The sequence below is a fragment of the Oxyura jamaicensis genome, chromosome 8 (assembly GCF_011077185.1).
Source record: "Oxyura jamaicensis isolate SHBP4307 breed ruddy duck chromosome 8, BPBGC_Ojam_1.0, whole genome shotgun sequence".
Taxonomy (NCBI): Eukaryota; Metazoa; Chordata; class Aves; order Anseriformes; family Anatidae; genus Oxyura; species Oxyura jamaicensis.
Window position 1 is genome coordinate 20,486,504 of NC_048900.1, and position 16,869 is coordinate 20,503,372.

Here is a 16,869-nt window from a genome sequence, read left to right on the forward strand (position 1 = left end):
TGTATAACTCACTGTAGTCTCCTGAAGAAGAAAAGCCATCAATAAAATTCTGAAGGGCATTCAAAAGCTAAATGATCTGTTCAAAAAAAAAATACTGTCATTTAAAGGTAATGTTGCTGACTACAGAATATGGTTGGTTAATAGCCCTTTCTAGCAAGTTCTTCAGCCAAGGACACATTTGGTTTTTCCACTGTTAATGATTTACATTCTTTGCTCATATTATCAAAGCCTTACACTCCCAGGATTTTTATAACATATAATTCTAACATCACAAAAATATTGAAGCTATTTCACACTTAAATACACTCATGCCAATTCGCCCCCTAACAAGATTTTATCTCTGAGAATACAGCTGTTCACATAAAAGCAGCTTAGGGAAGAAGAACCAGCAACCCCTTCAATTACAGTACTGAAGGCCCGAAATTTGAACAGAAAATTTAAATCCAGCATTTCAGGGGAATGCCTTCTCCTGAACTGCAGAAATGAAGACCCTTCCCCTGCCATGCCCCCTCCAAAGATCCAGGCAGATACTAGTTTTATTAGACAAATTGCCTCTCTTTGGGGGGCTAAGGGGAAAAGGAACCCTACACTCTGTTCCCATCTATTCCTGACACTTTATGTCATGTTCCACTGCACTTGAAAACGCATCAATAAAGATTTATTTTTCTAAATGCAGGAGTGAGTTAGTTTAGGTTCAAGACAAAGAAGAATAGTGTTTTCTTTTGACCACTCTAATGTAACGTACTAAGAAAGGCACCAATACAGCCAGATCTAAGCCACCTTGCTCAATGACATCCTGCTTTGCATCATGGCATCGCAAAACTCAGGGAATCCTAAAACCTCATCTTGGGTTTGAATGGGAAATTGCCCTCCAGGGATGAAAATAAGTAAAACTGAAAAATGTATATATACATACACACATATATAAATTCTGGGAGTGAGATAGGAAGTTGAGAATCCTGATTTTTGTTGTTGGTCTTGTGAAGAACAGGAACCCATCTCTGCTTCACTGCTGGATAGTAGGAAAACAGGGCAAAGAGCCCCCAACACTCATTTTGCCTACCCAGCGTCTCATACAGTATTATTGTATGTTCAGTGGAGAGCCCAGCAGCAGCATCCTCTGAGGACTTCTGGAGGTCTTCCCCTGCTCTGGCTGACAGCAATGCGACCAAGGGGAGACAGCAGCAGCCTCTGCTCAACAGGCTCTGCCATGCACAGAAAGCCAGAGCAAAGTGGCATAGCACCAGGGACAACAGATTGTCTGCCTCACATCTTCAGAAACAGGGCAGCATGACAGCCAGAACAGAGTGCAGGACAGATGCTCAGGGCCTGGGTCCAGAAAAAAAAAAAGATCCTGAAGCCAGATTTGTCCCATAGTCCAGAATTTCCTCTCTATAGAAAGAAGTTTCTATTTCTAAAAACAGCACAACAGTAAGACAAAAGCAATCAAAAGGATATTTTCTAATCTCAGTCTTAGGTTTTGTAGTTCTCTATGGTTACAGACTTTCAACAGAAAATAGACAGATGTAATAAAGGATGGGTCCAACCCTGAAACAGTTTATCACCTCCACCAACTCTACCAAAGCATGCACAGGATATAAACTAGCACCATGTTTAACTCATGGCCTTGTTGAATTAGAATTATTTCAGTATGCTATAAATGGTCAGTAACACAATGACAGTCATTTTAGGAACAAAAAAAGCATTTCACATAGGTGGTCTGGCTTAGAGCTTTGTGTGTGTTTGTTTTTTAAAGTTATGGCTCCAATGTTTAGACAGGGTGCAGAACTATGATTTATATACAGGAAAACTAAGCAACATTTTCTTGCTTAACATAGGCATCATATGAAGAGATTTATGGAGAAGGTCAGAAACTCACTAGAACCCACGTATTTCTGTTTTTAAACCTCATTCTGTACCTGATTTCTGCCTTATGACAGCAATCAAATTATCATACTGAAATCCAACCCCCAAATCTTCCATTAAAATTATCTCAATGAAATTCCATCCCTGAAAAATTTAAAATCTTACTTAGCCACAACTCATGAAACACAAGCAGTAAAAGCTGCTTACGAGCCTTGAGTCATGAGCTTTCCTCCCCTGAATCCAAACAAACTGATACTCTGGTCCCCTATTAAATTGACACTATACTTGAAGCCGTTAGAGGCACTAGCCATCATGCTGTATCCTAAGGTCAGAGTTTGTTCTACTGGATCTGAAGAGAACAAAATGTCTATCTGTTCATTAAAACCGCTGTCATCCATGAAAAATGCCAGTGGCAAAACCCTGCTGTACCTTGTAGAGTCCATCTCAAACTATAAACATACATTCTCAAGGCAAGAGCTTTTGTGTCTTTTGTAACATCCGGTAGCTATTGTACCAGACTTTTCATAAAAATATATTTAGCACAACCCTTTTAATTAACAGAGACAGCGTTACCGGTATATTATTGCCAGCAAGCTTGCTTCTAACAGTTTTCTACACTGCTATGTAACAGTGAGCTCAAAGATAAAAAGATGCAGTTATAAGGGGATTTGAGGTGGCTAATGAGTTAGAGATCTTTCTATATTGCCTTTATTAGAATAATCAGCAACCTTGATTTTGAGGGTTTATACATCCAAAAAAAATGATTTACAAACAAAGGATACTTTTAAAAGCATAATTAAAGTTGTACCATCAAACACAAGAATAAAGAAATAAAAGAATTCCGTTTGTACGTGCAACATAAATTCAGCCTGTATATGTGTGTCTCAGAATTAATATGATCACACAATTCTTTCCCCAGTGGAAGTGTTTTTCTTTTTTTCTTCCCCCATTTTTCTTCCTTTTTGTAGTTCAAAAGAAGGACTTGAAAAATATGAGAGAATCAGCATCACACAGAAATGCTATTTCCTACAGGATAACTGCCTCACTTACTGGAAAAATTAAAAGTTATACAGTGAATGAGAACGAGGTCATAAGGAAAACCTGCATCCATCCTCAGATGAGAAATCATTAAAGCAGCTGTGAAGAGGTGGATTCTGTACTTGTCTCCAACAAATCCTCCGCAATGCTTTCTGAAGTAATAGGAACTAGTATGCGTGCCCTTCCTTTTCTGGGTTCCCAGTTTGACACCATAAGGTCTTATTCACAAATGCACTGGGTGCTTGCAGCTGCACTTGAAGGTAATGGGAGTTCTATTCTGAGCAGATTAAATTGGCCCATAATACTAACATTTTGGGGAAAAAAAAATCCCAGGTGCTTGTATCAGACACCAACATAAATGGACACTGATTTTTTTTCCTGACTCAATTTCTTTCCTACACCACAGCAAGATGTATCTGCTATTTAATGTGGATATCACACTGAATAAGAGTGTCCCATTAGAGAATCTAATTAGGAAATTAGGCATCCTGTCTACAGGACAACCCTTTCATTGTCGTGAAGCAACATGTGGCAGAGGGTGACCACATTTGGACAGGGAGGAGAAAACAATGAAATAGCTGCTCTCTACCTGCATCCGGCCAACCTATGCCCATAAGCAGGTTGGGAGCATTAGAACTAAAAGCAGATTGTGATCATTTGACTTAAAATTATGTATGATGCTCAGTATAATATTTGACTAAGTCAAGACTGCAGAGATAGTCAGCTTGGCACTTTAAACCTTTGAATGTTTAGGTCTGTTATTTAATTTTGTTTTTAATGATAATATCCGGTAATCAGACAGATTCCATCTCCCGCCATTACAGTGGCATTCACTGGGGTTCCCTGTAACATTTTCCGACTTAGAAGTCTGTATATGGCACCACTCTTCACAGATGAGCAGCTCATGTGAAAGTGGTTACTTGTAGGTAACAGCAAAAAACAGTAAGGCTATGTCCTGGGACAAACCCCAAACCAATTAATACCAACTGCTGGGTCTACGAATACCACTATTTACCATGATGCAACTTAAGTATATATTAAGAGTACTTTCTCCAAGAAAAGCTACAGAAAGAATGTATTCCATTTTTATGCTAACTTGGAAAAAGAAAGTGTTGAAGTGTTTAAGAATCCCAATATCTTAATAAACAAGGAGTTTTAGAGTAAGCCCATTCAGTAGTCCATATAAAGTCCACACAATGGTCCCCGTACCATTGTGAGAATGGTATCTTTGTTAATTTGGGTGATTTATGACTTCTGATGATCCTGATGATTTGTTAACTGATTTTAGAATTTTCAAGAGAGCATTAGCTCCTTTGTTAACAGTTTTCCAGACTGAAAATGGAAGATGCACACATCCATTATAGTGATTAAACACAAAGATAGGGTGGCCTATTTTTAAAAGCTAATTTTTAAAGCAATTTAATCCTACCATTCATCATTCTGAAGCCACTGAGAGACTTTATTGATTCACCAGTCTTTGGTGTAAAATGCCAGTTTTAGCAAGGATAATTCAACATTCAAAGTTTTCACTAGAAGTAAATTGTATGGCTCCATGAGAAATTTACCACATCTTCAATCCAAATCATTTACAACCTTGGTAATTCTCATCCCTCCCACTAATCAAATGCCTAATATTACACTGGATATTAACCTCTCTCATTACAATTTAAAGGCACCCGTAAAAATGCGCTCAGCAATTTCAGTACATATGTACTAACACTGCCCTATAATCACAGCCAATAGCAAAGAAATTGGAACTTGGAGCCAAAACCATTTGAGAATGTCTAAGTGAGATGTATTAAACATTTGTATTAAAGGGTTCATAATGCAGATTTTTAGCATTAATGTGCAAAGCAATTAGAGAGCTTTCCTGTCCTTGTATTTTTCAAGATTATCATCAACATATCATTTTTCTGTCTATTCCTGTTATTGATAGTTTTTCCATTAATGTTTGGAGATCACGTAACACCCCGATTCTCTAGCAACAACAGTGAAAGTGATATTGTATGTACACCAAGGAGGGATTACGTTGAGCATAAATAGTCATAATTTAAACAGAAAACTCCTAAAGCACAGGTGCATAACTTTGGAGCTGAAGAGAGAGATGGAGATCTGATTATATTCGGTTAACCCCATCTAGTAAAGTGCTACTCCAGAAAGTCAATGTCACAGGATAATTGGCCAAGTAGAGTGAGTGCCAGATCCACTGGCCTTTGCCCAGGTCCATATTTGTCCTCCTTGATAAAAATCATAACCCTTGGAGATTTTTCCACAGAAAGAAAAATACAGGCAGGACTTTTAGGTGAGGTCATGAACAACTGAAGGGCAACTGGTTCGGAGGGATAGCTTTTTTGGTCAGTTCTGTCATATAGTTTGCATTCTTGGACAATTAGCTATGAAAAATAGCGTTTAATCTACCTTGTACTCTTTGGTAAAGGCACCAGGCCACTGACTGACATCCCAGTTAAATAGATCGACATTAGGTTAGGTCTGCAGGTAAAGAGCTGACAGATTTGTGTCTAATTCTATTTCTACAAATAGAAGTAGCAACTGTTTTTCTCCAGTGAAAATCATCTTCTTTAACATAGCCTCCAGAGAGTAAGCCCAAACAGCTTATCCAAGAATTTTCAAAGCAGTATCTTAAACCCACTTGAGATTTCTGTGACATTTACATTTCTACAGTGTGCCCAGTTTCTTTCTAGCTGGGTTTCAGAAGGTGGCCATCATTTGCATTGCTTGAAGCTTTTCTTACACACAGTCAAAAGAAACACCGTTACACAAAGTAAGTTCACTAGAGGGGCAGGAGAATTCCGCTTCGAATACATTTCAGATGTTCTCCCTGCTTTGCTTTGAACAAAGCCTTTAGAAGTGCATTATGCTATTTTGTATCTCATTGAGAACTGCTGCACTAGTTCACCAAAAAAAAGTGAAACAACTTTCAAGAGGTGAAACAAAACTAGCACAGGACTTTGCAAGCCTGAAAGAAAGAACCTGAGAGAGAGCAGAATGAAAGGGAAGGTTGTTAACAAGCAGATCTCATCACAACACAGATGGAGATTTTAAGCTTTAAATCTTTTCTGCATTCATTATTTTCATTTACCAGGAGGTATTTGCTCAAGTGTTTAGCACATATTTGCAGTTTGCTTCTAAAATCATGCAAGAATTTTCAATAATGTGTGAGAATCTCTGGAAAATATTCTCAAACAAAACATAAAGCTGTTTACAGGAAGAGTGTAAATTCATCCACTTCAGGATTAGTCAGAAAGCTTCCTATCTGAAGCTGAAATGCAAGTAAACGCTATCTGATACACCGAGAGAGGAAACACCAAGTACTGCTCGGGAGAACAAGTTGCTAAGCACACCCTGTAAAGTGAAGTGACTTCTCACAGAAATCAGGATCTGTTCACAAAGCATTTAGGAACAGAGGACACTCTAATTAGTAGCTAATTATGATTTCATCACATTCAGCATAGAAGACCTACTAGAGCTCAGGTTCATATTGGCTCTTTCAGCTCTTGTTTAAGGTTGCAGTGTCTGTACTGGAACATTTGAATCCAAAAGCACAGCCAAGTTTCAGATCTACAAATTGCAAGAAAAAATAAGCTGCATCAGGTGGTCATCCATTTCACAACAAGTGCATGCATTTGTAGTGAGGTAAGTAACATAGGAATACTGAATCTTTTTGTTAGTATTGCTAGAACATAATTCTGTCATAAAAGTTATTTACCCCTCTTCTATCCCAAACAGATTATTTAAGGCATGGCTGCATAGCACCCAAAGCAATTCAAGCAAAGGTGGCAAGTACTTTCACAGTCCTGCAATGTGCTTTGTATAAGGACCAGCTCTTCTACCAAGTCTAAAGTTGACAGTATTGGTTACTACAAAAAAACTATGTTAGATTATCTCCAGGAGAGCCTTCCACTGCAAAAACCCTCGTTAAGAGATCATTCTGCTTTAGCCTCAGACTTTCCATTCCATGCAATATTCTTCTTTGGGATTATCCTTCATACTCAGGCATAACAGGATCCTTCTTTCCCATTTCTTGCAGATACTGCTACCAACAATTAGTTATAAACCAAACCATTTACTTAAAAAAAAAAAAAAAAAAAAGGAATTTTTTAAAGTAAAGAGCACCAGGGAAAGCCTCCTATTGATCCAAGTCATCCCTACTTGTCATTACACCAAGAACTGCAAAGACAAATGGTGAAAGAGAAACACTGCACTGCTCATCCTTTTCATCTGCAACATCATTAAGCTAGTCGTGGCCTGCTCTGGGATCTAAGCACACCCTGGGATGAGATGACCCCTGAAGAGCTGCCATTTCACCCAGAGAGCAGTAGGTATTGATTAGAGTTCCGGTGCAGGCCTACAAACACCAAAGAGATGCTAGAAAGCCCTTGGAGGCCCATGTAAAGGGCACAGAACTGCAGACAGAGAAGATGCAAGAAAGAGCAGTTGCACCACATTTCGTGTTCAGCACACTTGAACAGGACAGCAGCACAATCCATTTTAGGGGGGGAAAAAAAATTGCTTTCAATCTAAAGCTGTATATATAGTAAACAGCTCTCTCCATTCAGAGACAGGGCAGTGGCAAACTGCACAGAACTGCCTACCCATACATACAAGATGAACCAACCTCATTACCTGTAGGGACAGTCAAACTGCAACTATGCTACAGCTTGAGCTAATCTCAAATCTTTCCTCTTCAGGATTAAGTTGCCACTAAATCAACTCCAGGAGCTTGCACCCAGTTGCATGAATGATATGCATGGTGAGGGAAACAGTGCATTTGTGTGCATGCGTAAGGGGAATGCAGAACACAGAGTAAAGGCTGTGAGGACGGGGCAGTGACTGTTTAGGTTTGCTTAAGATGTCGTGAATCCTTAGAGTGACCACAAAAGTTTAATCAAGAAATACGCAAAGCTTAAAGCTCACATTCCAAGTAAATAGCATAAATAGAGCATATATTTAATTCATCAAATATGACAAACTATAGGAAAAAAAAAGAAGACAAAAATACAACAGGGCAAAATGCAATGCAGAAGAGCAAATACAATGTAGAGGAGGTAAACCTACATGCAAAGTAGCACTCATGGGAGTTATGGAGAGAACCACGATAACGGAAAGTGTTCTGAGTACAGGGACATCTGAGCGACAGATAGGAAGGATGTATAAAGGATTTTCACAGTAACTCAATAGGTGATATTCTGTATGTAAGAGAAATGCACAGTGCAAGCCAGCAAAATATATTTAATGCACAGATAAGGGCCAAGATATGACCTTTGCAGACAGATAGAAAATTGGATGTAAAATAGGCATGAAGATGTCAGGGAATATGATATAACAACTCCAAAGACTTTATCAGCATTATGCAAGAGAAGGGAGCAGTCACCCATCCAAGATAAATGCTGGCATGATCGTTAAACCACAGGGACAATGCAAATTACAAAGAAAAGATTATGCTGGCCTAAATTTCACTTAAATCTACTAGAACTGAGAATATCAGCCAACACTGTCAGATAATATTGGTATCTCCTTGTTTGCTTTTGAAAATAAGCAGAGCACATTTTACTATTAAGCTAACAGTAGGATCACAGCAATACAGCCAAGATGTTCATCTGCGCAAAGACTCAACATCACACAGAAGAAAGCTCTGGTGTATAGATTTCAAGAAAACAAGAAACAAACCATGACACTCACAGCTAAAATCCTATCTGTCAGCTGAAAAGAACCAGAAAAATAACTGGAAAATAAAAAATGGCACTGTAATAGGTTTTTGTACCACCTGGGGGCACAGTGCAGAGACTCCTGACCATAGACTGAACAGGCTCCTACAGCTGTGGTCCAACACAGTACATGGCAGATACATTAAGTATGGTTCTGTAAGCCCAACACCTGCATTTACGCACCACCACGACCAGTGTTGTTCTGCAGACAGTAAGAGAACTAAAGGGGAAAAATATAATAAATCTTTTGTTCCCTTTTCTTAATGAGAAAGATCTTGAAGTTTACCATTTATAATTCTAAATATACATGTATTAACAAGCTAGAAGGGTTCATTTCTCCACAATGAACTAGCAAATTTCACATCAGATATTCCTATACGGACACTGAAATCTAGAACTGGAGCAAGTTCCAAAAGAGTTGAGCTTACTTATAAATGATTTATAACAGTTAGCCACTAGTGTGGGTACATGCATGCATGCATTCACATGCATTGGTATGTTTAAAAAAAACACTTAGTACATTATTAGCTTATTTTCTGACGTCTGTTTCATCAGATTGGCTTTCAAAATCATTTTACAGTATGTCTGACAGACTTTAATGGCTTAGATAGTTAGTTAAGTAAAATATTAAACACAGATTTTGCATTGGAAAGCATGAGAGAAGAGACCTCACTAAAAGTATCACAGAATGTGTAGTCAGTTAGCACTCTAGCAAAAGCAGAGCATGAAAACAATACTTACAATTAAACAATTAATGAAACGATGAAATTAATAATTTCCAAGGAAGACTGTGTTGTGCTGTGCTTTTAGACAGAGTGCTCTAACCTAAATTCATGTAGCCACTAACTACAGAAATTCCTCCTTTGGATTCAAAGACAAACCACTGCCATGGAAAAAGTAGTGTATTTTGTCAAAAATTCAGCAAAGTGCAATGAAACATAAAATAACATTGGAGAGTAAGCTTGTTAGCATCAAACCCTCCAATTCCCACTACAGACTTTTTCTGAGTAGCATGCATGTGGCAGCATTCGGAGAAACTACAGTTCTAAAGCGAACAAATTTAAGAGGCACCCATGCAAAATACACTGACCTCTCTTCCCCTTCATGGTGTTTGGTTGGGTATAACAGCTCACTGCAGATTTAAATACCGTTCAGAATGACAACAGTGCAATTCATATCTGGTACTTAACCGAGGCTCCCCAGGTGAGAAGATTGAATTACTTCTCTGAATCAGAGCTTTCTAACTTGCCCTTTGTAACCTCGATGCTCTCCTTTCCAATCTAGTCTCAAATGCAGCATTCCAATAACACGGATGTGAACTCAGCCTGATTTATCCAAACGTTATATATAAACATATTCAGAAACCATTACACAAAACTAGAGAATGATGATAATTAAATCTGATATTGATTGCATCTGCATTCCTACATTACCTGTGGCCCAACCCATTAAAAAAGAATTGCAAGAGTTTAACAGTATGGACCAGGTTATGGTATATAGCTAGACCACAAAGGAAAAACTGGGCCACACCATGATCAGGATCATCCAGGTTTGTCTTGTCTTACTTAGGAATCAGTCTCAAGAGGAGATAAAATACAGCACAGACAGCTATCAGATGTCACAGAGCAAGTATCAGTAACATATTGAACATTGACCCAGAGCCCTGTATCACCCTCATTCATGAGGTGACAGCAGGTCATAATGTACGCATAGATTGCCCCTTGGAAAACAGTTCATTACTTCCCTGGAATTGTTGTTCTTGGAAATTAGTTATATTTTTTGTCATCTTCCCCAGAAAGCTTTGAGAGGTATAATGTGTCTTTGTTTCCCCTGCTGACTTCCTTCACACACTCTGCTGAGGGAAACTTGAAATTAGTTGATGATTCCTGTCCTTTTAAGGAACAGATCGGAAATAGACTTTGAGTGTTTTTAGATTTGTGAGCTGTGTTTTATCATCACTTGCCAACGACAACCTCCAGGCAATTGCTCTTAAGCTCTCAGTTCCCATCCAGCACAAGTGACCCTTGCAACCTAGGGAGGAAGAAGTGGAGAGCCAACAAAAAAAAAAAAAAAAAAAAACACCTTTGTGAGCCATGCTGGATAACTGTTTACAGCATACTCCCTACAGGAGAAGAATAAATATTAACATATGTTTATATATATAATTATTGAATTACTTCCAGAATTCTTTCTCCCCTCAATTTACCACTCAAATGCTATCACACACCTCCCTAAGAGGTTTTTTCTTTGGAAGAATGACTGCCTCCACCTTTATAGCACTTATATTCCTCTAATCAAGTGATGGGGACTCCACCACTGACCTGGGCAGCCTGTTCCAATGCTAGTCTATACAAGCTACTGCCAGCTTGATTTGACGTTTACCTTCATACTTTCTTTTTTAACTTAAGGCCATTCATCACTAAAGCAATTTATAGAGTACTTCATATCCAGGATTACAAACAGCTGCATTGTATTCCACACGGGTGTACACCCATAGCTTAGCAGCATTCTCTTTAATACTAAAGTCTCTCAATTTCAAGACAAAGCAATGCTGGCTCCTAGGTGTCACTATTCATCAGTTTCCTTTTCCCCGGGCAGCTTAGGATTTCACAATAAATCATCCTAACTACTTTCTCAGTCTTGCCATTAAACAACATCTCTTCTGTAACATATTTACCTTCCAAGGGTCTTCACTATACAAATCTTAACACATTATTTGTCTGACATGTACCAGAGCATTAATATTTGCGTAAGTGAGTCTACGAACTCATATGACTAAATACTGGGATAACGAGTTCAACATCACCTAAACATTAATAGGAATACAGACGGATAAAGCTCCTGCAACAATTTAGTAGCAGTGATGTTCACTGGTCATCACGCAAAACACTGCTGAAAAGTAAAGAACAATGAACTGCATTGGAATAAGCAAATAAACAGAAAATCCGAATTCAGTCCCTCTTCAAATCTATTATGCTTCTTTGTGCAATATTAAGGTGGTTACATATTTCTACAAACTTTAAAAGGTAATGTGCTTTACACAGTAAAGCTAAGATAAAACAGAATCGCGTACTATCCTGAATTGGAAGGGACACTTAAGGATCAAGTTCAACTCCTGGCTCTGCACAGGACCACCCAAAAACCAGACCATATGTCTGAGAGTGCTGACCAAACACTTCTTGAGTTGTGGCAGACTCAGTGCCATGACCACTTCCCCAGGGAGCCTGTTCCAGTACCCAACCACCCTTATGTGGAAGAGCCTTTTCCTAACACCTAGCCTGACGGTCCCCCAGCAAAGTTTTATGCCATTTCCTTGAGTCTCATCACTGGTCAGCAGAAACAAGACATCAGTGCCTCCCACTCCGCTCCCCTTCACATTTCACATGCGTGTAAAGGTCACCCACATGCATCAGGAAAGCTTGGACAGCACTCTTCTCCTCCAAGCACTTCCAGTAGAAGCTTTTATTGTTGGCTCCAGCTGGCAAAGCAATGTGTGCTGCATACAAGTCACTTAATGTTTGGGAAACACTCAAATACTAAGGCTATCAATGCAGGCAAGACCCTGGAAAAAATAAAAATAAAAAAAAATTGTACTGTTCCCCCACAACAGTGCTCTCCTGTCATTGCTTCAGGCCATGGAGCAGCCTGTTTCAATCAGTTTCTGAATGAGTTACTTGGCAGTACATAAAATGGACTTCTAACACCAACCACCTTTTGCAGATACCCCTTTGCCAAAGCCTCGTAACGGGTACACCTCCCTGCCAAATGCAGAGCACAGCACGCTAGATCATTTGTTTCTACTGGCAACTCCAAACTGGAACCTTACCGTGAAACTAAGGGGGAGTCTGAGCCCCTGATCTCTACAGATCCAAAAATAATCATCATATCATCAAAATCAAAGATTATCCTACAAATACATACGTGCTATATATAGTTCTTATTTTGATACCTGGCTTTGTTGGCAAATATAATGCTTTCTGCACAGCGTTGGCTGTCTCTAGATGTTTTCATGCAACAATATTCTTTTCTCAGTTACAAGTTCTCCACATTCAGCACGCTCTCACGTGACACATTTCCCTGGCTAATCATGCAAATTAGTGTTTAAGTCATGCCTAGACCTGCATTGAATCAAAAAGTTAAGTTTTCACTCCATTTCATGATTTAAGAAGTCTTGCAAAATGGAAACTATGCCTTGTTATTGACAGCTTTTGCACTACACCACCACATTTTTAACAAGCTACGGGTATTCTGTGTTTCACAGTGCTGATAACTATATTCTAACAAAATGAGTTTGTGAAGTCTCTCAGGAAAGGTAGACCAAAAAGGAGGCAGAAATCCTAACCAACTATTCATTGGCCTTTCATTCTCTTCAGAAGTGCCGGTCCCTTTGAGAACATATTTTTCCTTTCTTTTAAAGGATCTTTACAGCAGCCTCCTCAGAACGCGTTACAAGGATTATTCTATGTCAGATGAAGTGTAGTAAAACACAGCTATGTGAAGCAAAGCTTTTTGCTGAAACAGATAAAAAATAGATTTGCTTCTGTTTTTATGCTGAAATAGTAAATCACTGAAACAAATTGATATAAGCTGTCACTTTAGCTATTTGAAAAAAGTGCTGGTACCTCAGAGGAGTACTGTCTTCCTGAGAATACAAGAGCAGATGATACACATTAACACCAGAGCCACACAAATAATTGATTTTGCAGTTTGCTTGGTGAACACAAATAACCTCATTTCAGTTTAATCTGAAATATTCTTAGTACTCGGTGATAAAAAAAAAAAAAAAGCCTTCAATCTAGAAGACAGAACTTCACACAAAGTTTCTGAGCTTCTGAAATGCATCTGTGTACGAAGCAAATGGAAAAAAAGTTTGAAATGTTTTTCATTTTGCAAAAGAGTAATTAATACTGCTATCCAGGCAAGTTTTCAAACAGTCACTGTTTAAAGAGAAAAACTAGAAACATATCAAGCCTTATGCACCTATACTATGTTTCTACTAGAATTATTTATTAGCAAAGGGAAATTTGCAGCATAGCTTTTATATCTGCTGCATAGAATCCAACACCTGAATCTACATACATGCATTCCTTTCCAAAGAATATTTGAATTAAGCTATGTTTTTCTGCATCCTTGGCTATATGGATATCAGAACACCTTAACCCATTCATAACTGGGCAATAGAGTTCTACAGACCAGTATTAATTTAAGAAAAAAAATATATAACATTTCTAACTAAGGCCTACCTATCTCTATTTCCTTGTCTTTTGTGTTGCAAGGCACATAACAAAGGTTTTGTTTGTTTCTTCTATTGTTTTGCACACATTGTTCAAAATTAAAAGCAATAATAAAGATTAAATCACAGAATCACAGAATTTCTAGGTTAGAAGAGACCTCAAGATCATCAAGTCCAACCTCTGACCTAACACTAACAGTCCCCACTAAACCATATCCCTAAGCTCTACATCTAAGCTCTACATCTAAATGTGAATTATTATTTGCATCAACAGTAATACAAGAAACAGTCCCAGGCTAAATGATGTGCTTCAAATGCTGTTTCCATCATATCACAAAATTTTAAGTATTCTCAAGGTTTACTAGTCTATATCAAGCCCTAAGCGTTTTTGAGTATTCATAAACCAAACAGAAGCATATTATTTTCTGCAAAGTCATTAACAAGTTTTCTCAATTGTTCATGCTTGGGGAAAGCTTTCAACGGCTTTCATTTTACCTTTACATAACTAACCTGTTGCCTCTGAAAATTCAGTCAGCAGCACTTTCCTCCCAGCCCATATTTGAATCTTAACACTTACACAGCATCTTATATTCATCTTTAAAGCATGCACAATGCAAGTATTTAAACTAATCCTCGTAACACTTCAAAGTCCACAGTAGTTGACTAATTTAAAATGAATAAAGGATTTATACCTAGAATGAAGAACAAAGTAGTTCTGAAAAAAAAAAAAGAAATAAACACAGCATGCATTTGCTATCCTGAAGTGAGGTATCATAAAGAGTTCGGCCTGCTTTATAGAGAGCTAAGTCCATACAAGCAAGGACACTCTGAAATGTGACAGCATTAGAAAGTCAGCACTACACATGCAATGCTTTCAGAACAGAAACACTACTAATAACAGCTCATCCATACAGCTCCATTTATCAACTAACCTTGATAAGCACACAGTATATCATCCACACTTCCCCTGATTCACAAGCTCTCAACTCTCTTCTTAATGCAAGCCCTGAATGAAAAGCTATCCTATTTAGAAAGCAGTTCTCTCACCTGGGCTAAAGCAATATTGGCCATGGTGATCAAGCAGTAAAGAAACCCTACCCATCTTTGATAGATACTAGAAGGCAGCTGTGACTGGCTTGGCCAGAGCTTCTCTTTTGCAGCTGTCTTGCCAAAGGCAATGTATTTGCCACATCCTATTCATTTACTTCTTTAGTAACTATGGAAGGGTTACAATTCTACAACACCTGTACACATTTAAGCATTTCAAGGAACGGGTTTTCAAAGGTATTTAGGCATATAAATCAGTTACTACAACCAGATTCAGACATTTAACTATCTTTGTGGCACAATGTCTTAATTCTGTGTAATCTATCATCTTCCTAGTTCTATTTAGAGTTAATCTGAGGACTGGGGTACAAAGGGCTCATTTGTGTCACTTCCTCAAATGAAGGATCTATTTTCCTTCCCTGGCTCTTGCTCTAGGTACTTGGTTTCTTCTTTCCATCATGTTAGGCCTGCATAAAAAAAGATCCATCCCCATTTACTGCAGTGACTGCTGGGATTCTACTCAGTATCTCATTTCACCTTAAATTTAATTTTAAAGTTGATGCTAGAAAACCAAGATGGACAACTGGAATCTAATCTAGGTAATCAAACTTTATTGACGATGCTATTAGCTTACCACTTTCCTATAGATACTGTGAGGAACTCCAAATTCAAATCCAAGCCCAGAAATTGCCCCAGTTTAACAAAGAAAACTTTGTTGTACATAGCAAGGCCAACTCACTCCCTTACATGCCACTCTGGAAAGATAACAGGATGTCTGAGGGACTTCAGCCACAAAGGAAGAAATGGCCCTAATAAATGAGACAGTGAGGACAGATAAAACAAGCCTAAGCAGTTCCTGCCACAGGCAGGAAGGGATAGGTACTGGTCAGAGCTGGCACAATTGGGTCTGCATTTGTCATCCTGAATACTGCTCTTAATCACAAAGCCACCCAGACGAAAATGCTGTGGAGTGAGCCATACACCAAACTAACCCCCAGTTTACCTTTTTTTGGTCCATTAGATAGTGAAAATATGAGTGGGAAACTACTGAAGATTTTTTTTTGCCCTCCCTACCTGTTGGACCTTTTACATAAGAGAATTTCTCACATCTTTCATACAACCTGTTTCCCAGGTCTGCAGGGCTGAATACTTGATGGCAAAAGGGAAAGATGTAGGAGGCAAAAAGCACAGATGTGTTTTTTTGTTTTGGTTTGGTTTGTTTTTTTTCTGGGGAAGCTTAATTAATTGTTTTTATAGTACAATGATGACATTAATTGCTTTGGAAAAGCCAAATTTTATTATCATTACCACCACAAACTGTCATGGAGGACAAGAAATAGTCAGACCAATACACTTGATGCATTGATTTTAGATTCCAACTTTAGTGTTCTGTAGATTTTTCTTTCAATAGATAATCACAGTCCACACAGTACTACAACAGAAAGCTCTTCTGGTGCAGATAAAGGATGTTTGGGGAGATTAACAGAGGGCAGAAACAGAGCATTTTTTTTCTAATATGTTTCTATGGTGTAGGAACACCAACCCACCTTTTATGTATTCACTTGAGTCCATGCTGGTTTCATTCCATTCTGAAATTATCTTGGTTCAGTTAGAAGGCACTGCTCTCAGCTGAAATAGATAAACACAAAGAATAAGATTGTAATTAAAGGTTGTTTTTTCCCCCATCTTCAACACACGCAGTTGGTCCTTACAGGCACTACTCACAGCTAGAAGACTACAGTGCCATCTCTCTTTCTGAGCAATGTTTGCAACATCATTTAACCTGCCTTCATCATAGGGCAAAGTTGTGAGAATTAATTATATTTACGTACACTAAGGAGGCAATCATTACAGCTACAGTGCTGTAATCCCAACCTCTCTCTGATGTAGCTACCAACAGTTGCCCACTGCCATTTTGCTGTACGCTTCCAGTTTCAGCAACACCTTACTGAAAGAATA

The 16,869-nt window shown here is 38.4% G+C and overlaps 1 protein-coding gene across 2 annotated transcripts in view; it reads right to left on the reverse strand.

The window, feature by feature from the left end:
* ST6GALNAC3 (ST6 N-acetylgalactosaminide alpha-2,6-sialyltransferase 3) overlaps window positions 1-14,834 on the reverse strand; it is a 228,180-nt gene extending 213,346 nt beyond the window's left edge. Inside the window, exon 1 of one of the 2 annotated variants that reach the window (XM_035332981.1) lies at window positions 14,796-14,834. In XM_035332981.1, the coding sequence (XP_035188872.1) occupies window positions 14,796-14,819 (24 nt within the window). In that variant the 5' untranslated portion in view covers window positions 14,820-14,834. Of the gene's footprint in view, window positions 1-12; window positions 139-14,795 lie in introns of those variants that run through there. The other variant, XM_035332980.1, reaches the window with a different exon arrangement.
* Window positions 14,835-16,869: the final 2,035 nt, after the last annotated feature.